The sequence below is a fragment of the Polyodon spathula genome, chromosome 49, assembly GCF_017654505.1.
Source record: "Polyodon spathula isolate WHYD16114869_AA chromosome 49, ASM1765450v1, whole genome shotgun sequence".
Taxonomy (NCBI): domain Eukaryota; kingdom Metazoa; phylum Chordata; class Actinopteri; order Acipenseriformes; family Polyodontidae; genus Polyodon; species Polyodon spathula.
This window is the reverse complement of record NC_054582.1, coordinates 1,991,076-2,012,756: the sequence shown is the minus strand read 5'-3', so window position 1 is coordinate 2,012,756 and position 21,681 is coordinate 1,991,076. Positions and strand designations below refer to the sequence as shown.

The following is a 21,681-nucleotide window of genomic DNA, read 5'->3' as shown; positions in this document are numbered from 1 at the left end:
ATCCGCTGATGTACATGTAAAAAAAACATGATACATCCACTGGACCACAGCTTCATAAAAGACACTGAACCACTGGCATACCGATGGGCCACAGTGTATTCCAGAGGGAGAGTTATTCATCTTAAAGGTTGGTGAAAGTCTTGCTGTAGTCCTTTCACCAGGCACGGGCATCCCATAGGAATCGTGTGGCTTTGTTTCAAAGACTCCTGAATGGCAGCCAAGAAAACCGTATTTGCCACGAAGAAACCGTTGTCCATTGTTTTAAAATGATTTTGCTTGTGTTCTCTCTCACAGGCCGTTCCCTTCAGAAGATACAGCAGAGAATGAAGATGACGTGTACAGGAGCTTGGAGGAGCTGGCAGAGTAAGTGTTAAAAGCTAGCATTACAGTACAGACACTGATTGGACAGGACAGGGCGCAGCGTGCATATTACCAGTCATTAAAATCCCTTTTATTGCAGTATGGGGGGGTCTAATGAATCTTAGCGGTTTCCATGGCTACAATCAAGGCGTTTTAAATTTAGTGACACTGTGAGAACAAGGGCAGTTCGGGAGAAGATAAAGAGCCATCAAAAAATAGATTAAAAGCCTCAGAAACAACAATAGGCTTCAACTTTTGATTATCACAGAATAATTATACGCTGCCAGTGTCAAACAAGATGAGACACTGCTCCATACCCCTTCAGCCAATGAGATTTGCAATGTTACATTTGTGACTGGTGGATTTTGCATATAACTGGCTTGCACAGATAATGGTAATATAACAAAATGAACTGTAAAAGTGCACAGTGTCTTTGGAAGAATGTTGTAAAGATGAACCAAGAAATTGTGTTTACTGTGAAGCTGAACATTATTATTAATTCATTTATATTAATTCATATATGTTAAAGTTCCATTTTCTTACACAATAGCCTTTCTGTTATTTAAAAAGATGCAAAGTAATATAATTGTTCTGCATCAGAAACACTAACTATGAATTTCAGTAAGGAGCTTTCAGATCTACACCAAGATTTTAATCTTTTAAGCAACTGGGTCTTTAAATGCAAATCCAGTAATATTTGGTTCTGTTCTTAAATTGAGCCACGATTAAAAGAGGTCACCTTCTAATCAGTTCAGTTTGTTTACTACAGTTAAGCCTGCATTAGGTGGTGCTGTGTCTTCTTAGTGGTTTGCTTTCCGAATGATGTAACTATGGGCTGTGTTCCATTCTGTGTAGGTGGAGAGATCTCTCAAACCACCAAATCACTGGGAACAGCAATAAAGTGATGTGTCTGAAACGGTTTACTTCCTCCAATCTTTATTACTCTAGCTCATAAAACATAACAGAGGTAGTGATACAGTGTGCTAAGACACTACATTAATAACCTTGATCTTTCATGATCTAAATTCAGGTTTTTATTATTCCCTGTTGGTTTAGTTGGAGCCATTACCTTGAGCAATCTCCACGAACTTCTATAATATTATTGCAATTCTGTTTTGTATCTGCCAAGACTATATATTGCTATATTAGAAAAATAGTGTATAACTAATCTAATATACTCTCAGGTTAAAAAAAAAAAAAAAAAAAGCAATGACTATTGCATCCCTTAAAACGATTCACTGTTAGGTTAGTGTTCACAATTGTATATACACTCTCGCATCCTAAATAAAAAAAAGGCTAAAGGCCACAGTGGATTAATGCACCGCTCAACTGTTTAACTAGGTAACATACTGTTCATGCCTTCACAAGCAATGGGGTTTGCATTGCGAATGATGGATTTTGACTCTATAAAATGGGGTGAATTAAGAGGTCAGGATGGAGTTGGATTGGTGAAGGTGTCGTGAAGCTGCGTGTTGCTTTTCCTGCAAAATGTGTGACATGAGCACTTGGGTCACTAATGACAGAAACATATCAAGCTTTTCCATTAAAAGAAAAGCAGATTTAACACCAGAACTAGGCACTTACTGCAAAGTGTTTCCCGTTACATCTGTGAACGACTCTTTCTTTTTTTCTTTTGATGTCTTATATCATGCGTCTTCCAGAAGCATCAATCATCTTGGGATAATTCAAACTACAGAGCCCAAAAGTTGACAAAAACAATAAATGGCTTGACTTCCAAACAGAGGTGGGAATTTCTTCTGAGTCCTAATTTTAATTGAATTAAATTAAAAAAAAAAAAAGATTAGGAATCCACAACCTATCCCTGTAGATAATTGAGTTGCTTTGTATTAGCATGCCCCACCCCCATCTTTCTCACACACACTTTCATAATTTTTTTTGTTTTCAATGCTGCCACTAAGCTTGAAGAAAAAATTACATCCTTTTGAGTTCAGCCTTATAACCCCACAATTCGGTAGGGTTGGCGTTCTGGTTTTGGCATCATACGCACCCCTATTGAAAACATGCTTTAAAAGCCTAGGCTTTGTTTAGCCCTTCAGCTGTAGATCTGTCTGTCTTTAGAGCATACATTTAGGCTCATTGCGAGATGTAACAGCTCGAGGTATTGAGGCTGCGGGAATCACTCACGGTGCAAGCAGCTTGCTGAGAATAGATTTTACTAAACCTCAATCTGATGGCTGTCATCCCTCTGGATCTGTACCTGTACTTCAGCCAGCAGATTTGCTCCTTTACTGTATTTTCCGTTCTCTGTCAGTGAGGCAGATTTACCTTTTCACACTATCTCCTTTCTTTAGATGTCTCCTCCTTACCTCTTGTACTCTCTTGCAATTTTTTCTCATTTTATCAACCCATTTTCTATCGCTGCTTCCCCTTCTCTTTCTTCTTGTGTTCTCTGCCCCCGTCTTCTTATTCCACACTTGCTTACCCATCATTCGTGGATACATCATCATAATAACGGGCAACATTCCCGAACATGTCCTCAAGAAGGTGCTATACCGTGACTGTAATGTGATATATATCTCTCTTTTTTTTTTTTTTTTTTTTTTTTTGACAGCTATATTTTTGTAGTGTACCAAAAACAGTTTGGCCATTCTGAAATGGATATTGTTGATATAAACATGAAGCCGGTAAGGTAATGCATTAGCAAGCTGAAAGCATAATACCTGTAAAGCAACAGCTGTGAGAATGTCCCTTCCACAGGAACTGTGTCTGCGTTGAGATGAGACTCTCATTAGCAAACCTTGCTGCATTACGTACATTTGTGTCCTTTGCTAATCTTCCTATTTTAATTTCCCACACACTTCATTAAAAATAAGCTGGCGTGACATTAGATGCCCCTGTTATCTTCTTTCCTCAAACTAATTCTGCTAGTGAGATTCATGTCATACAGGGTCCCTTTTTTATTTATTTATTTTTTAACATGACAAACCTCATTAATGAACAACATTTACATTAAACTATATTCATCGCAAGGCTTACATGAAAATTGCATGGGGTTGGAGGAAACCAAGCATAGCAGCAGTCGTGTCCTGAATGATGATCCTCTTGTTTTTTTTACCAAATTTTTTGGAGTATAACGAGCACTGTTATAAACTATAGAGCAATTCCTGCACGCTAGAAACAAGCAGCTGTATACACAAGGTTGTGGTAGTCTCAAATGTGTGCTATACAATGAGTGTAACAGAAAGCTGCTCGGTCATCTGGACGTCGCGGTATACTTTCGTCAGTTAACTTGCCTGTAGTCAAAACAATGGTCAGGCTCTCATCAGACTGTGATGCCAGACCTGAAAACAAGATAAAGGTGTGGCTGTAGAAAGTACGAGTGATCTGATCACTAACACACTGTCAGAAAAGCACATTGTAAGCTGCAGCGATCTTTGTGGCCTTTCTCCTTTTAATTATCTAAATGTTTATTATGGATTCCTCTGGTATGTTGCTCCCTTAAATGTGCTTTGATTGTTATCGTCTTTCTAATAAATTGCTAAACTGATCGTTCCTCAGACACTCCAAACAAGTGCCTGTTGAATCAGAAACAACTGATTGAATCAGAAATCTCAGCACAGCAGGGTGCCGGCTGCTGCTGCTGATTTGTCTTTTCTGTTGCATATTAAGAAGAACAACGTCTTCTAACCATTCAGCTTTAAATCAAACAGAACAAACAAACTCTGAGTGTTCAGCGTCACTGTGACAAACAGACGAGGTTTGCTCTTGGCTGCTTCAGTTGTCGACAAATCACCCCCAGGCTCTTGGGGCCTACAGGCTTGAGTCTGGCACTGCAGTTTAAATTCCAGCCTTCTCACGTCTAGGGACCAAAAAAAACAAAAATAATTAAGAAAAGAGACGAAGAAACAAGGACTGGAGACACTTCTAATAGTTTTCCTGGAGCAGGTCCATGTGTTTTGATTGTTGGCTGGCCTTTTTGTGTAAATCAACCAAAGTAGAGTCTGACTCTCTTCCTGTTTTTTCTTTTCTTATGAAGTTGCATGTTAGTGCTCACGTTAATTAGGAGAGTTTGGGAGCGCTGCCTCACTGGCAGTGTTTTTTTCAGAGTTGTTAACATTTCCTCCATTATCTAAAGACTCTCTTTGAATCTTATAATTAATATTGCATTCCTGAGTGGCCTTTGTTTAAAAAAAAAAAGCCTAGCTGAATCCACATTCCTTTAGTCAGTACCCAGCATACTTCAAATAGTTTGTATTTCCTCATATTCCAACAATGAGGAAGCTGTGCTACTTAGGAACATATACTGTATCTAGGCTAGTCATTCAGTTGTGATGCTACTTTATATTGTAAACAATGATTAGTACCAGGCCTTGAGAGTAATATACAGTAAATCTAGTGCATGTTTATATTCATATTCATGAAACTGGACACTGTCTTAAATGAAGGCACTTAAATTTCACAAGACTTTCCATACACATTTGTTACAAGACAATAAGATCAACATGGGGAATTGTTCATAGCCACTCATTACTTGCTGATGTCTTTGTGGGGGATACAGTATGTCAGATACTTTGAATACTTTTCAATGCTTCAAAAACCAAGGAGTGAAGTCTTTTCAAATCAAATGTGTATACATTTGCACCTCTTATAATGAGTAAAAGACTTGGAGTCCAGGATGATTGCTCATAGACAGGGCACAGCATGTGTGTTTAATTACCTATTGCATAGAATGGAAAAGCTTTTTAATCAGTCAGTTACAATGCACCTTGGGGCACCGTTTAAGAATCCCTAATTTAAAGCTTAATCACCTCAACAGAGGCTTAATCGCCCAAGACAAGCAGCCCATACACTACCTAATATTCACTATATAACTGGAATATCCTAATTATATACATATACAATATTATGGTTGTATATATCTGGAATTAATCGTTCAAATCACAACTGCAGTTTGCATAGTATTCTATTTTCACTTCTGATTCTATGTTATCTGTTGATTCTTCAAGCAGTGCTTCGTTGTTATAATCACTGTCCGAGTCAAGATCTGCAGGCAAATGGAGATTGAAAGCAACAACATGAACACAATATGTTAAACAGAGACTATTTTAAATACCCTATGTTTTGATTTTTTCAAAGTACATTGTATTCAGTGAGCTGTAGGCCTCTTTCAGGGTGGTCCAATTTTCATGTGTATTTTCCTGAATTGCTTCTGTAGATTTAAGACTACTTTTCCTGCCTAAAACTTTGTGTAGTCTCTTTTATTGGCCAGTGTACAACTGGAGCTGACTAGATATAGACAAATACAGAACATCACATTGAGGCTGAAACTCTGTAAGCATTCAGGTAGCTGGATAAATGATCAAGTTTGCATATCATTTGTAGCTTGGGTACATTTGTTAATATTGCATTCAGATGGCAAACAATACATTTTACCAACATCCAATCCAATTTGATAGTTGACAATATCAGATGCTGTAGTGAAGCCCGGGGTCCTCCTGTTTCTTCCAGTATTCAAGGCTGAAGTGATGACACCAACATGAGTCCCTGAAGCTTACTTTGTGTTGTGTTTAATTATGTACAGGTTTGCTGTTCAGTCACATGAGGGGAAAAAGAAAAGATCACAGCAGAGCAATAGACAGGTGATGAGCATCAAGATTCTAGGTCTTTCATCATGGGTGACTGGGAGCACTGTTGCAGAGTCGTGTTGCATTAACTGCCTATCTCTGTACAGCAGGGTGATGCCTGAAGCAGTGGAATTAAACAGAGCTTTCTTCATGAAAAGACAGCTCCGCTGCTGGTTTGTCTTGTCCAAACCTACTCAAAATACGCAAAACCCGGTTCAATATCTGCAGTAATTGAAACACCATGGAAACGACCCATTGGAGCAAAGATTAACATACTGTAGTGAGTGTATTGCTGTCAAAACACAGCAGTCGGTGAAAGGGTCTGAGTGATGTGGAAACCCATTTAGGAATAGGATTGACGGGGTCTAGGTTTCTGGTAAAAATGAACCTGTAGTTCCTGCAGGTAATAGACAGGAGAGCTGCTCCAGTGATAGACGGCTCCATTTCTGGAGTGGAATCCTGCTGCAGTTCAGATAGCTGTAATGAACGTTTTTTAAGACCGCCCTGGTCCGAGGTTTAATTAGTTCATTTCCTATCTAATTGTTAAAACTCAAACGTTTCGACGGTGAAAACATTGAAAAAACATTTGTTTATTGAGCTTATGTTTCTTTTAATGCTTCTAAATTTAGCACTAATGTTAATGGGGCTTAAAGCTTTGTGAATAGGGCTGAAAAAACAACAGCTTAGGCACCCCACAGAGTCCTTAAATGAACCAAGGGAGTTTCTTGCTACCAGTTTTAAATGTTTATTTTGCTTTTTCAAAAAAAAAAAAAAAGGTTATCTACCAGCCACAGAGAAATCAGAAAGAATGAAGGGGCCCATCTTGCCAGATCTTGTCAAATAAACTGTTGACAGTTTTTTCCAAATGACTTGCTCCACAGCAGTTCTGTGCCACCCCGCTGACAATGGTGGTGTTTACCCAGCCAGCCCATTTTCACTTCCCTTCACAAGATGATGCGGTTTATAGACCATTGGCATACTATCAGCTTTGGTATCCTAGTAACGTATTTCCACAGGTCCCAGGCTGGCAAGGATGGAGCCATGAGGCCGATCCTGTCACTTCATCAAATGCATACATGTATTATAGAAAGAGGGTCATTGAGGACTGAGCTTTCCCCAGAAAGCTGAGATACACTGTCGGTTTTTATGTAGATGAGAAGCCAAGAATCCTAGTAGTGTTAATATAGCATCAGCCCTGTTTTACAAACAAGTACTGTATCTGAGAAAAATCAGCACAGCACATGCCCAGTTTTGACATTAAAATGCTTCCTTTGATCCCCTCTAGGCCGCTGCTTGTCCAGCTCCTGGAAATAATTACACACTGTGCTTCCAGCAAAAAGCCGTGGCTTTGAACAGAGTGAAATATTGGTCTGAATCCATTAAGAAAGATTGGGGGGGTGGGGGGGTCACTTTAATAACTAAACAAAAACAACCGCTGTACAAAAATATAACAAAACGATATTTCCTGTTCGTTATCTAAGGGTGAGAGTTCACTAACAGGATTATAGATATATAGAACAGTACTCTGGTCTGAAGAAGCAGTAGTGTTTTTTTTTTGGGGGGGGGGGGGGGGGGGGGGGGGGGGGGGGGGGACGTTTTATTTATTTAATCTCTATTCTGGAACCCTTTATACAATTAATGACTAAATACAGGAACTGTAGGCATGCTTTTAGTGTTGTGTTGTGGCCGGGATACAGAAGCCCACCCGTGAAAAGAGTGTTGCACTGTTATTGGGGCCCACTGTGGCATTCAAAATTTTAAAACCCCCAAACGCTAAAAATATGACCCCAAGCAAAGGCCTTGAACTCCATGTAACTCCATGTCTTTTATAACTCTTGTTTGTGTTTGGGATCTTTTCCAGTGAGCATGATGTTGGCGAGGATGATATTTATGACTGTGTCCCATGTGAGGACGATGGAGATGATATCTACGAGGACATCATCAAGATGGAAGTGCGGCAGCCCATGGTAGGGTTGGTTTTCCCCCATCAGGGCTTCAGCCTGAATGTTTGTCCAGTGAAAAGGTTTTAACACCCTACCTTTGATTTAGATTCATGACCATTTTTACTGTCTTCCTCAAGCCAATCAACTTAGAGTGGTCATTATCCCAGTGTACGCCCTCTAAACGCCAACAGGACTTTAGAATCTTGAAACTAACTTAATTTCCGAAAAAGGACAACGTTCAAATGCCACTCATAGCGCACATCAAATTGTGCTCAGCATGGACACAAAACGCCAGTGCTGTTTGAACCGTAGGCTTTAATTTTGCAGTGTTGCCAAAGCCACATATTCAAGGGTGGCACGCTTGTCAGCAGTAATGATAGTTCATGAAGGTCAAAGCTTTTTAGGGGTTTCTGAGCCTGGACACTGACTGCTTAGAGGTAGGAGCTACTGTACACTCACTTTAGTATTGTTCCTATTGGAGCCTCATTTAATCTTAAATAAAGCATGACTGTGTTATGAAATGTACTGTGAGATAGAAAAACTGGGACCATTATTTTAAATGAACATCTTGCCCCTTCTATGTATGTAATGTTCACATGTATCCCTTTTGGTTTCTTTATGCTACAGATTAGGTATATGCAGGTAAGTACAAGACAACACTCATTCTGTCTGCTGTGTTTCAGTATTGGGTCACTCCATGTCAAGTGGTAGCACAGAGGTGGTTGTCCTGCTGTCCTGGAATTTGCCTGAAATAAAAGGCCCAGCGGTATCATGGGAGGTTTACTTATGACCTCTGTGCTTGAAATTATGGTGTTAGAGGTGGATAAATGGATGAAATGTCTAACTGCAAGTTCCTTCTGTGGAATTCGTGGTAAACAACCATCTATTAAGAGATAGGACAGTGTCTCCAACTCCCAATCCTGAAATCCAAGAACGATGCTCGGGTCAGCCCTCATTTTCTTAAGTGGTACCCTTTGACATGCAATGATCCCATTGTCATTTGTATTCTCAAACATTTCATAGCTTTGTGTGCGTGTTCTGTAAGTGACAGCAAGAAGCTGCTGTTGCATGATCTTGATAAGTGTACTCATTCAAAGCCTTGCCTATTTACAGTAAACAAAGAAAAAAAATAAACAAATCGGATAATAGCCTCCATTTCATTTCCTTGTAAATTTAAGCTGAAGTGATGTTTACAGACCGTAAAATTCTGGAAAATAAATTATATCTTTCGTTGGTCATTACTGTCGAAATGTGGAATTGGTACAGTGCTCTTTACAAAACAACAGTTATAAATGTCACAATACATCCTTTTTGAACTCTGATTTGTCAACCTTAGCTCACTGGAACGGATAATTATATCTCATCCACCTGATAACAAAGAGCATGGGTTGATGCTGATGCCTTGGTAGGAATTGCAACATACAGTATTTCAAAAACAAATTTGCCGGGGTAAATCAAGGGTAGGACTACAATATTATACAACTAGGGTAGCGAAGTATACATCGGTTCATTTGGGTTAGGACCACAGAAACCCATTTTCCTGGGTTAAAATGATAAGCAAATATCCAACCCACTCAATCAGCTTTGCTTAGTGGGACTTATTAATGTCTTTTGTCTTTTTTTGAAGGTGGGATGCATTCAGGGATACCACTATATTTAGCAAAAAAAGTTTGATTTGGGTTAATTGGACAATAAAATGTATACAATTTGAGGTGCCAATGTACCAAAATGGATTGCTCCGTACCAGTATACTTAGTAAGCAGATGGGCTGAGTGGGATAAATAAATGACCGCCACCAATAAACCACCACTGTTCTGTTTCAGTGCATAACAGCATTCTTGTGTTAAACTCTTAAACAGAAAATGGGAATGACCGAAGATGACAAAAGAAACTGCTGCTTACTCGAAATCCAGGAAACGGAGGCCAAATACTACAAAACTCTGGAAGACATTGAAAAGGTAGGGCTCTGAGCAGGGAAGGGGATCAATTCCTGGATTAATGCATGGGCTGTTTTCTATACAGCAGTCAGCAGGACTGACGAGAAAAATGGCTCATTGATTTGCTGTTGGTTGGTTGAGCAATTTCACAGTGAAAGCAGGTTTTAAATATTGGCAGCTTGATTTAAAGAAAAGGAGATCAATTGGGATGTTGCCATTATTAATCTGTGAAATAGTGTGAATCCCCTGGGCCTCGTCCCTCATAAAGCAATGGGTTAGACTGCCCCAGTTTATAGGTAGCAAGCACAGGTGAGTCTTATTAAACTCTTAAAACCAGCAGTTGGTGAAACTATGCAATGGGAGTCTTATTCCCATCCCAGCTGTCACTTATTGTGCTCTTTCAAGGAAAAGCTTGGAGTGTTAGCCCTGGTGTCCTGGCTAAATCGAAGTGTAGATCTATTGTTGGAAATCACTGGGGAAAAAGATGTTGCGTCACAGTGGATCAATCCAGCATAAATATATTTTAATAATAATGCAATAATTAATAATACAGTAGTAACCCATAAAGATGGCAATTACCAGCATGCAAATGTGCCAGTCATTGTTCCAGCTGGTAGATAGGGTTAATAATTCAGTATCTTAGATCATTTTATAACTTATTCTGTTCTGGAGGCAAAGCCCTGTTTAAAGCAGTGAGCTGAAACAAACGATCTCCTTCAAGCTGATCTCTGACCTGGGGCATACATAATGCATTTTTCTAAGTCCAGAGGTCAATTACATGCATCGCTCCATTGTCTGCGTTTCCCATCAGCTTGATGCATGATGTGATTTCAGGATGAGTGCTGAATTTAGCAGATCAATGTGAACCATGAATGGTGGAGCACCAGTTTTTAATAGTGAGCATGTTGAAGACCCCAGCGGATATGCACTCACTGATTTATTGCTGCATTAAATAAAGTTAGATATTCATGAAACTATGGTTGACGTCTCTCAAGCTGTCTATCAATCCCAGTCTTGTATTACAAATACATCCCTGTCCCTAAGAGGGAGTCGACTTAAACTGTCAGCTTTGTCATTGCTGAGTGTTTACATGCAGTTCGATTTTAAAATGTAGGAATGAATAAGTAAATCAGACAAATACCTGCCTCGGTGTCATGAGAGATTTTAATAATGTTTGATGTAAAAAAAAGTTTGTTTTTTGTTTGATTGCTTGTTGTTTGTTGTTTCAGAATTATATGGTTCCACTCAAGCAAGTTTTAAACCCTCAAGAAATGGAAGCCATTTTTGATAACCTGGAGGCAAGTAAAGTTTATGTGCCCCTCCCCTGATTCATTGCAGGTTAATTTACCTCTTGACACTTGCTTTATTTGTATTTTCTTTCATGTAGTTTATAAAGGTTATAGTCAACCTCCATCCACCTCTATCCATACTGAGTATAAACGTTAGTCTTGTTACTGAGTTGTATATTTTTTTAAAGGTAGCATAATCATATCGATAATAACTTTTAAACACTGTAGTTGTATTTCTCTCTTTGCTGCCATTGCATAATAGGGGAAAGAGCTCCAGTACCCTTATATAACCTCCCGGATTACTGAATCGCTTATTTCCTGCTTTTGTAGGACTTAATCAAGGTACACTTTGCATTGTTGAGAGCAATCGATATGGCTATGATGGCAGGAGGAGCAGATGGACTAGCTAAAATATTCCTGGACTTCAAGGAACGGTGAGGACAGAACAACACTATTTAAATTAGCTTGAAGGGTGCAATTACAGTATTTGGACACCAGGTGGTGGCAAATGATGAGAAAAACATTAATGCCTGAATGCTTCACGTCACTGTATAATGTTTTTTTCCCTGATATATAAGCTAATGAATTAGCATTACTGCTTCAGTAATTTTAGCTTTACTGTCAGCGTCCCTCTCTCTCAGCTGACTCACAGGTACAACTCATGGGGAGTTGAAGCCCTGCAGGTTGAGTGTGAAACACGATTAAAGCAAATAAACCACTAAGAGTCTCTCGTACTCATCTGCTGCGTTTCCGGTCTTGCCTTATTAGTCAGGCAATGTGTTCTTCCTGGCCTTGCCTCTCACTGCCCTCCGTTCAGGTTTGTGGCAGCTGGCAGCGCAACAGTTATTAGCGTGAATAAGAGGCAGGCTTGAATTTCTTCCATAGGGATCGCTAAACCGTCTGTGAGTGGCTAATAGATACACTTCTGCTGTGCGTAAGGGTTTTTCAGTGAAACGCCGCTGGGAAAGGAAAGATTTTTAAGCCAGATTCAGGTTTAGTATTCATCCCATCGTCTTCCGTGTTTTTCCTTAAGGGGACTGCAACCAAAGAGCGTTCATTAGTTCCACACTGGCTCTTGACTAGAACATTACCTAAAACGCAAGGCTGCTAATGCACATGGCTGACAGGTGAAATCTTCTGGGCTTTTGATTGGCCATTTCCAGTCCCACAGTTTATTAAACAAGAAACAAATCTCTTCTTCTCAAAGCTAATAAAATGAGCCCTCGCCTCAATACAAGAGGCCATTCCTTTCTACTGCTGTGGGGGGAAAAAAGATTCCCTGCTGCTATCTGCCATTTTATATATAGCCACACTTTGTATTTAGTTGCCTTTATAAGTTTACGTTTTCCTTTACCAAACGAAACACTGGTAAAGCTCCCATTAGGAAGAAATCATTGTTTTTTTTAATTGCTAAGCTGCTGTGGCCAATTTTCTTCATGTGCTTGGAACCTGGTACAGTACTTCTCAGATCCCATTGCAAAGAAGCACCCAGGCTGCTAGAGACAGGATGAGCTGATGTAGGTTCCTCCACAGCCTGTGCCTGGCCTGGCCTGCTTGTGGTTATTGAGTCAGCAGTGAGTAAGCTGTCGTATCCTCAGCTGAGATCTCAGTTTCTGGTTACTCTCCTCTCGGGGACATGTGCCCTTGTCATCACTGAGCACATTCGCCTCAATGATCCAGCAGTGCAGAGACACGCGTTGCTCGGAGCGTTCTTGTCAAGGTTTGGAGCCGGTGGCTTGACGAGGCAAACAATCGAAACTCTTAAGGTGTTACTTCAATTCGTACGATGCAAACCAGATGCATAATTACAGGCGATTGTACAGACATTACAGATTTGGCATTCACTACCCTTTAATGTGGTGCTCTGAGTGTCTGTTCAGCTTTTTATCATTAAACTTTGAACCCCTTCTGCAGTCAAACCCCTTTTAATATTGCTAAGGGTCTGAGCAAAAATAGTTACCATGAGCAGAGTTGACTTTATCAAGAGTTCAATAATAACCTGGCAAAATAAATCTTAAAACGCAGTGTTGATGCAACAAATATGATTGCTTGGCGATGAAACTTGGTCATTGATTACAATAGTGTTCATTAAGAAAATACATTGATATTTTGTATTATTAAAACTGTTAAAATACACATTGCCGTGTTCAGCATGCAATATTAACTTGATTCATATAGATGTCATTTTTTTTTACAGCAACTTGCATGTAAAGTTTATAATGTTATGCTTTTTTCCTAAATTGATACAGTATTAAATAGGATGGATGTCAGTTGTATGAATAATGGATGTAGGTGATATTAACCATGTCCCAATTGAATCCCATTCTATTCTGTTTGGGACATTTTAATGTGTTAGATGACATTAACAGGAGTAATATTAAGTGGACTGGTTTGCAGTTGCTTCTGTGGTATATAATAATAATAATAATAATAATATAATAATAATAATAGTGTAAGATGTTCAGATGCTTGCCCACCAAGTTTGCATATTGAGCCCGCTCCCTCCCCCTCTTATTTGGAGGTGGTTTGCTCCCTCTGTTTTCATTATGTATCATTTCCTGAGGGTACTGATATCATAAAACACATTAACTCTGGTCTGGTTCCCAAAATATTTCAAGCAGTGTTGAGTTTCTGTAGTCTGATTAATAGCCTTTTTGTGCAATTTTATAATTACATTTCAGAGAGGCTGGCAGGTTTTAATGAAAGGCTTTGGCGAGAAGTACTGTCCTTCCCCGAAGGATAACAATTGTGGACGGATGGAAATGTGTGCTGTTTACTGTCAATTCCAGCTGTTGCAGGCCAATCGTTCTACTTGTCTGGCAGTGAGCTCCCCATCGAAACTATCTACGAAACTCTACAAGCTAAAACCACAAACATTTTGATTGAGAATAATAACAATACTGTATCTCAAGCAGTGTCCTATACAAAGCAAGTCAGACAATATCAGACAATAGAAAGGTTTTAGCAGGCAAACTTACCTGCAGAAGCCTGCGCTGAAATCTGGCTTTGTGCATCACAAGTGAGTCCCCATCACAAAATCTCCACTAATCACCTCGTAATGTAGCACAATCGGGTACCTCTGCACTGGCAGGAGGTTTTTGGGTCAGTATTGAGGGGAAGCTCTCATGACCCCTGACTGAACCAACAGACTCTCCTTTTTCATGAGCGTTAATGGTGCCTAGTGTCCAATGAAAAAGGTGTGTTTAAAAAATAAAAAAAGCATGTAGACAGAACGAAGGGCAAGGAATATGTAATGTAAATATTGGTGAATTAATTTATAATTGGCAGTTATACAAAATGTGAGGCATGCACGTGAGCTTAGACCCTGCTTTAATGCTTGGTGGTGGATTGGTTGATATTGAAACGAGAGTTTTCTAGACTGGTCCGATGATGCGCATGGTAAGTTGTTCTCCTGGCTGGGTTTTATTTAACTGGGTCATCCCGTTCCCCACTGTTTTTGCAGAGCAGTCTGTTTAGAGCAGTGAAGTTATGCCTGTTTCTTTTAGGAGAATTGTGTTCAGATAAAACAAAGTTTAATGTGTAAAAAAGCCTGGCCAACTGTAAAATCACTCAAGTGTGGCCCTGCAGCTACCCAAATGTAAGCACTCTTAAATGTTTTGGCTTTGTGTGAAACTTCAAATGGAACTCATTCTTCATTATGAGCAGGCTGTCATGAAGTTTAACATGAAAAAAAAGCCCTAGACCTGCCTTAGGAATTGCTGAGATTCGCAAGACGGAAATAACAGCAATGTGGGGGGAAAAGAAACAGGAATTGGCTCAAAGTTCTTGGCTGTACAGACAGAATAACATGTTTCTTTTCATATGTTATAATGTGTAATGTCAGACGATACAGTAACTATGTGAATTTGTTTTATGTTGAAATCTTGACAGGGTGATGGCAGATGAAAGGTTCAAACAGTTACACTTTATTCAATAAACGAAAGGACAAACCTCTGAAATATCTGGGGAAATACTAAGCCCCCTTTTAAAAGCGACAGTGGCCAATTGCCAAAAGAAATAAAAACCTTAACTGACACTGTGGCAAGATATAGCAGTTAAGAGTTTGGCCAAAACATAAGGATACCTATCGGAGCTATTTACTGCAAAACACAGCATATATCACATGTTCCATATCAGCAGTAGGTCTTAACTCCTTAATAGCGGTGTGGTTTGATCACATGACCGGCATAGTTGTCTGGGATTGGCTCCGGGGGAACGTCAGTGGGGACTTGAAGCCCAGTTAGGCAGCTTTCTGGAATTGATTACCGCAGGCTGCCTTTGCTGGAGCTAATTGGAGAGTTTGAAGACCAGAGAGACTCCAACTAGGTTACAGCCAGCTCAAAATGCTGCAACCACAATGTTATTTTTAAGGAAGGAAGTTTTAATAAAACTACACAGGGCTTTTGTGATACGCGGAGGGATCAGACTCCCTTTGGTATTCTTAAACCGTCTCCGTTTCCTGCTGAAATCATGTCAGATTTGTTCAGACTTCACTAGAGGGCTCTTAACTTCCATGGTTGCCAAATCTGACAAACTTACTCTGATTGTATTCAGCTTTCTGTGACAGGTCTGGGGTTATTTCCTCTGTTCTCTTTGCCTGTTGCCTTTAAAGCAACAACAGAATCTGCAGCTAGAAACGCAACAGAGCCCTTATGCTAATAACATATAGTGTACCCACCGTCTTGTCATCAATTACAAAGGATGGATGGATGGAAAAGTTGAACTTCTTGGGTGGAGATCTCAGGATAGCATGATGAATAGCTTACTGTATAATGCACCTCAGCCAGCTCTTGTAACTGATCTAGAAGAGCAACTGAACGTTAAAGATGGACTAGCAATTGCCTGTACACTATATACAAGTCAAAGCTACATGTTTTGCTATATCTTGAGGGACTCTCATCCAGTTGCAATGAATCGGTGTGTTTTATTATGAGGTGCTATTCTGTATGTATCATTACACTGTGTACGCTGTGTAACACTCTCACTGCACAACACCTGTGCAATATTGACGCAGGTGGTTTCTTGGTTCAGTGGTGTGCATTAGTTCCTTGTAGAGGAAGGCTGGGGGAGGATTCAAACATAATTACAGATAGTACTGAAAAGAGCTTCTTTCAAAAGAAGTACTGAATATGGCAGTGACCTTTCACAGGTCATGGTTCAGCTCTCTTACACCTCCACTGCGTGTTGTATCTTAAACACTGGCTATTATTTCCCAAAGACTCTGGCATTTTTAGTGGGGTGTTTGGGAGGTTCCAATTTATGTTTGTTTAGGGCATTGTGAAATGCTGTTCATATGATATGAGCTGAGAAAGCCAGGGCAGCAATACATAATCCCTGTCACTTCCAGACTGTTGAAACGTTCAATAAATCTTTGTGCTCAAGAACTTCAATGGGTGTGAAACATGAATCTAATCCACGGTACAGAGCTGGCAGATCAGTCTGCATATTGACAGGTCCTGAAATGTAAACTCACTTCTGAATCTGTCAGTGCCAGTTCGGTGAAGCAGAAGAGGTGCTTTTCAGTTAGTCGGGTTCAACAAATAAAATAACCTCTGTAATATATAAAGGGCCAAAGTGCTCGGTGCTGCAGAGGGATAATACAATAGCTTCTCACCTCCTGTTCCAGTTCAGAAGTGAAATTATTTTCTCATTCCAATTGCATGGTGTAAGCAAAACTAAACTCTAGAACCTAGTTTACAAAGAGTCCTGATGTTAAAATGGCCATCTGTGCTATCTATGTGCCTCTGTGCTTTTATAATTTCTAGTTTGCTGACAAATTGTATTGTGTGATCTTCCTAAAGGAAACTATTTTAGAAGAATGAGGTAGAGCAGGTCTTGCACAGACTGGAGGTTAATGAGATCCCAGTTTAAATCTCATTACAATTCTGCTGCACTTTCTTTAATGCAATATTAATGTTCCCACCACACTCACAGTACTCGCAGGTCCTGATGACAGACATAATGCATGCTTTGTATGCATGTCTGTGTAAACACACCTGCGCACAGGGCAAGTGCTTGTCTGTGTGTGTTTTATTAAAACCCTTTAAAGCTAGTTTCTTTTCAGGTCACATCGAACTGCAAAACTTAAGCTATATCCCTACTGTACTGATGCCAAGTGTTGCTTCTTGGTTAAGGAATCATTGTCTTTTATTAAATATTTAAAACCACACTTGGTGGGCATTATGAAACTAGACTGGACAGATCTGCATTAATTGTGCATGCAAATCAGTTAAGGCAGTTATGACATGCATATTGTAGGATATTCAGCAATGATTACAAAACAAACTTAATTCAGACAAATGTGTGGAATAATTAATTGTTGAAAAGTTCAAAATGTATTTTTTTTAAGTCAGTTCTCAAGTCTTTCAGCTTAGACAGTGGTTCCTCTGGCCCTCATATTTTTTCTAAACAGTTGCTAAATGAGTTAATTGCACCAGCTAGAGGTCAGTTGAGTCATTTAGAATTGGCCAGAGTTGGGAGCTATTGTCTTCAGAAATGTTTTGAGTTCTGAATATCCATTCAGCATGAATCAGTAATACATTTCAGGCAGCTGTCAACATAAAAGCAGGAATACAACTACTTTGAAGAGCTTTCCAGATCAGCTCAGGCAGGGGCAGCTCTCCAATTTAATTTGAAAATGGTGATGTTGGCCATCTATCAGTTCCAAAGCTGGAGCACAGTGTTCCTAACACATGGTTCCTGTTACTGTCTGTGGTGCTCTCCGTTGCAGGCTCTTGATTTATGGGCAGTACTGCAGTCACATGGAAAACGCCCAGAAGACTCTGGATCACCTGATAGCAACACGTGAAGACGTCAAGATGAAAGTGGAGGTAAACTCATCCGACTCAGACTCCCCTAGAGATTGACAGTTGTTTCAGTAAGTCATACATCTCAGTCGGGTTTAACACAGTGAAAGCTTTTAAAAGAACTCCAAAACTCTTCCTTCCGAGTTCTTTTCAGCACTCTCCACGAAGGCTTGTTAAGGTCCAGCTCTCTGTGCTGTCTTTCGGCTGCTCCGTAACACTCACCTGCAGCCTTTTTCTTTCAGGAGTGTACAATGAAGGTGCAGGAAGGCAAATTTAAACTTCAAGATCTGCTGCTGGTTCCCATGCAGAGAGTTCTGAAGTATCACCTCCTGCTGAAAGTATGTGCTCTTCATTGCAATTCATCACAGATTCTGGTTAACCGCTTCCCTCTCCCTGTCTTCATCTGAGCCCAAACCATGACAAATAAAGCATTCATAAGGCTTTTCCACTTTAACTGTGCACATTCTGTTGGGAATGTTAGCACAACTTGTGTCTAGTGAGATCAGCCCACATTATATAGGAGATTATTAATGTATAAACAGCATGAATAATTCAAAAGTAAAGCTGTAGACGGATTATAATGACTTGCTCCAGTGGGGTGGATGGGGTGGGGGCTCTTAACGTCACAATGGCTCAGACACAAATAGATTCTAAAAGGCCCTTGTATTAAATGGAATAAACACGAACCCCCGCCCCTCCAAGGAAACTGTTAAATATTTGAATGAAATCACCTGTTGCTAAAAAGGCATTTCATGCATGTCATTTCATTCTTTGTGAGAACCTGTTCTCAGAATTGGAAGGACCGGTAATAATGCACATAGCTAACCGTGCTGTCCCGCCCATTATTCATCCTATTGTTATGCTGACAAAAGTATTTTTTCCGTTCTGAAATGCTCCAGTGTCATTAACAGTTCATTCTGTTCTTTTCCAGGAGCTTGTGAGCCATTCCACTGAGCGGCCTGATAGACAGCAGCTGAAAGAGGCTTTGGAGGCCATGCAGGTTTGTAGAGGAGCCTGGGTGTGAAACTACAGTGTGGTTCAAATGTCACTCCAAGGATAGTTTGGCAGCTAGCAACAGCAGAGCATGGGAAAGAGGATGGTGTGGTTAACACTTTTGCATAGCTGTTTGACATGAAGAGCCTGCTATTGATTCCTGTAGATTTGCTGTGGATCGTGCCAAGGGTGTAGGTCAATCAAGTGAAGGTTGCATTGAGTGTAGAGCTGTGACACAAGGTGCCAACCCTACCATGCAGCTTACCATGGCTTACTGCTCGCACTGCCTGCCAAGTCCCATTGCACTACGGCACCCACTTATAGGATAACAAAAATGTCTTCATTAAGCAGAAAACTAATTAGCAATCAGCAGAAAAGTCTGTTTCCGTTTTTCAATTTTTTATTCAAACACATCTTTTCATTAGAGAAAGTTGTGTTAATAATTTTGTGTGACTATAAGGAAGCTGTTAAGCATGCCATCTGTTTCTAAAGAATTAAACCAGCTTGCCAGGGGAAAGTAACACAGCATTTCTGGATAAATGATCCTCTGTGAATATGAGGGAATCAATTATTGCCGGTATTATGATTTACAGCACATTAGGCATGCTGGTTACCATTTGTGTGAGGGTCGATGGCGGGGGCATCTCTTTTTTGACTTGCAGAGTTGACACCTTCAGCCCCATGATAATGTAATCCTGCTGGAATTATTCCTATACCTATTGCTAGCAGAAGATACTGATTAGATGTTGATTTTATTTTTTTTGGTGTTTTATGTCTTTCAGGACCTAGCCATGTACATTAATGAAGTGAAAAGGGACAACGAGACCTTAAAGAAAATGAGTGAATTCCAGAGCTCGATAGAAAACTTAGTGAGTACTGTACAGGAGCTTCATTTATTTTTCACGAAGGGTGAGTGGCTGATACTGAGGAGACTTGAAGACATTGTTAGCTGTTAGCCTGCAATGGCCACACGCTCACCACTGCCCAATCAGGAGAGGCAGAACTGGAGCAATTAGGAGTTCACTTCCAGCTGCAGCCTCTCGGTGCCAGCTCTGAGTTCAGTAGCAGTTTGTAGGTTTAATCAGTGCCTCAGTTTGAATATACCGAGACAAAACAATTATAAACACCTGCCATAACACTGGTGTGTAGAGCCGTGGGAAGCCAGATTCAAGCCTGCCAGGTGGAAAAGCAGCCATTCCCTACTGAGTATCCAATTATTTTAGTGGAGATGCATGTTCTCCAAACTAGCCCATAAACTCATCACGGTAACTTTAAAAAGTGAAACAACATATTTTCAGGGGGTCGCCGAGTTTCTCATCCAGTTAAAGGGCGCAGGATGAGTCACACAGCTTGGACGGTGCTAGTTCGCGTCCAGGCTGTGCAACGAGGCCGAATTTTGCTGGGGACCCCGAGGGGGGGGCATCACTTTGGCTCTGACGCTCCCAACATGAGCTGCTCTGACTTGGGTGTGGGGATGGGCTAAATGGTGCGGTGCAGCACTGACTGCTTTGTTTCTCATGTAGTCCTACAACAGCGAACTCTACTGGCCAGACTTGGTCTCACATGTTATGGCAGTCGTTTTGCCCAGAGATTGGTTGTTTGTTTCTGCCAAGGCTGGTCACCTGAAGGACATGCTATGAATTGCAGGCAGTTCACAGTGGGGCGCTCTACATCCCCACTCTGTATGGCAGTGTGCATGGGGTTCCATCTAGTGGGCATTGTCAGCAACTACATGTGGTTTTCTGTAATCAGTGTTAATAGATATGTATGAACAAAGCACCACTTTGGCTGGGACCGCACATTAGGAGCTTATAACATCTATTTCTAACTGCACGCACACACACACACACACACACACACACACACACACACACACACACACACACACACACAGAGATCCACCCCAGTAACAAGTCTTAAGTGAAACAAGCTTCTTGCTAATGAATGATTTAAAGAGCACTCCATTTAGGAAAATGGGACACTCCCGATGCTGATTTTCTTTCAGCTGGAAAACTCCATACAAGGTTCATCCCTGTATTCATTCTCTTAAGAGAAACTGAGTTTGTTCACTTTTCCAAAATTGAAACGAAAAATCTGTGAGATAATGGAGTGTCTGACTTCGACTTTGCAGATATTTAAGAACTCTTTATTTCTGTATTCTGAAGTCAAAACACAGTTGCGCTGTACTGAGGAGCCCCAAAAAAGGGCGAAACATGTCTGCAGCTACTGTATTTTGGCTTTTAAAATGCTGTGACTGTAAAAGCCGTTAGGCAACTTTCATGCGATTTGATTGGCTCTTGTAATGCTTTATTTGCATATTTCCCTACAACCCATATTTCTGTATTGATTCAGTTCTAAACCTCTGTGATGTATGAAACCCTTCTGGATTTTCTGATTGTGACTTCACAATTCCATATTCCAGAATGTCTATGAATGGAGCCCTCCGTATCATTTCTTTAAAAAGTATGTCAGATCAGAAAGCCTTAACAAATGAATCTTCCTGTTCCAATAGCAAGTGAAACTGGAAGAGTATGGGAGGCCAAAGATAGATGGAGAGCTGAAGGTGTGCTCTATAATGAATCGGACAAAACAGGACAGGTAAGTAAACTGAGGAGGGGCAGTTTACATCCATGCATGAGTGGGGGGTTTCACAAGACAGACACAATGAATATCATTTCCATAGCCAGGCATCAGACAGAAACCCATATCAGTGTTCAGATTCTGCATTTGCAGATTTCTGGAGGGACAAAGGGTCTGACTTATTTTCA

At 40.3% G+C, this 21,681-nt stretch overlaps 1 protein-coding gene across 1 annotated transcript; it reads left to right on the top strand.

Annotated features, from left to right (window-relative positions):
- The first annotated feature begins 274 nt into the window (after positions 1 to 274).
- LOC121306704 (guanine nucleotide exchange factor VAV2-like) lies at positions 275 to 21,622 on the top strand. Its single transcript, XM_041238575.1, has 11 exons — positions 275 to 363; positions 7,807 to 7,912; positions 8,516 to 8,530; positions 9,748 to 9,846; positions 11,055 to 11,123; positions 11,445 to 11,548; positions 17,845 to 17,944; positions 18,163 to 18,258; positions 18,852 to 18,920; positions 19,696 to 19,782; positions 21,426 to 21,622. The coding sequence occupies exons 2-11, from the start codon at positions 7,892 to 7,894 to the stop codon at positions 21,513 to 21,515; spliced, it is 750 nt and encodes a 249-aa protein (XP_041094509.1). The 5' UTR covers positions 275 to 363; positions 7,807 to 7,891; the 3' UTR covers positions 21,516 to 21,622.
- The last annotated feature ends 59 nt before the right edge of the window (positions 21,623 to 21,681 follow it).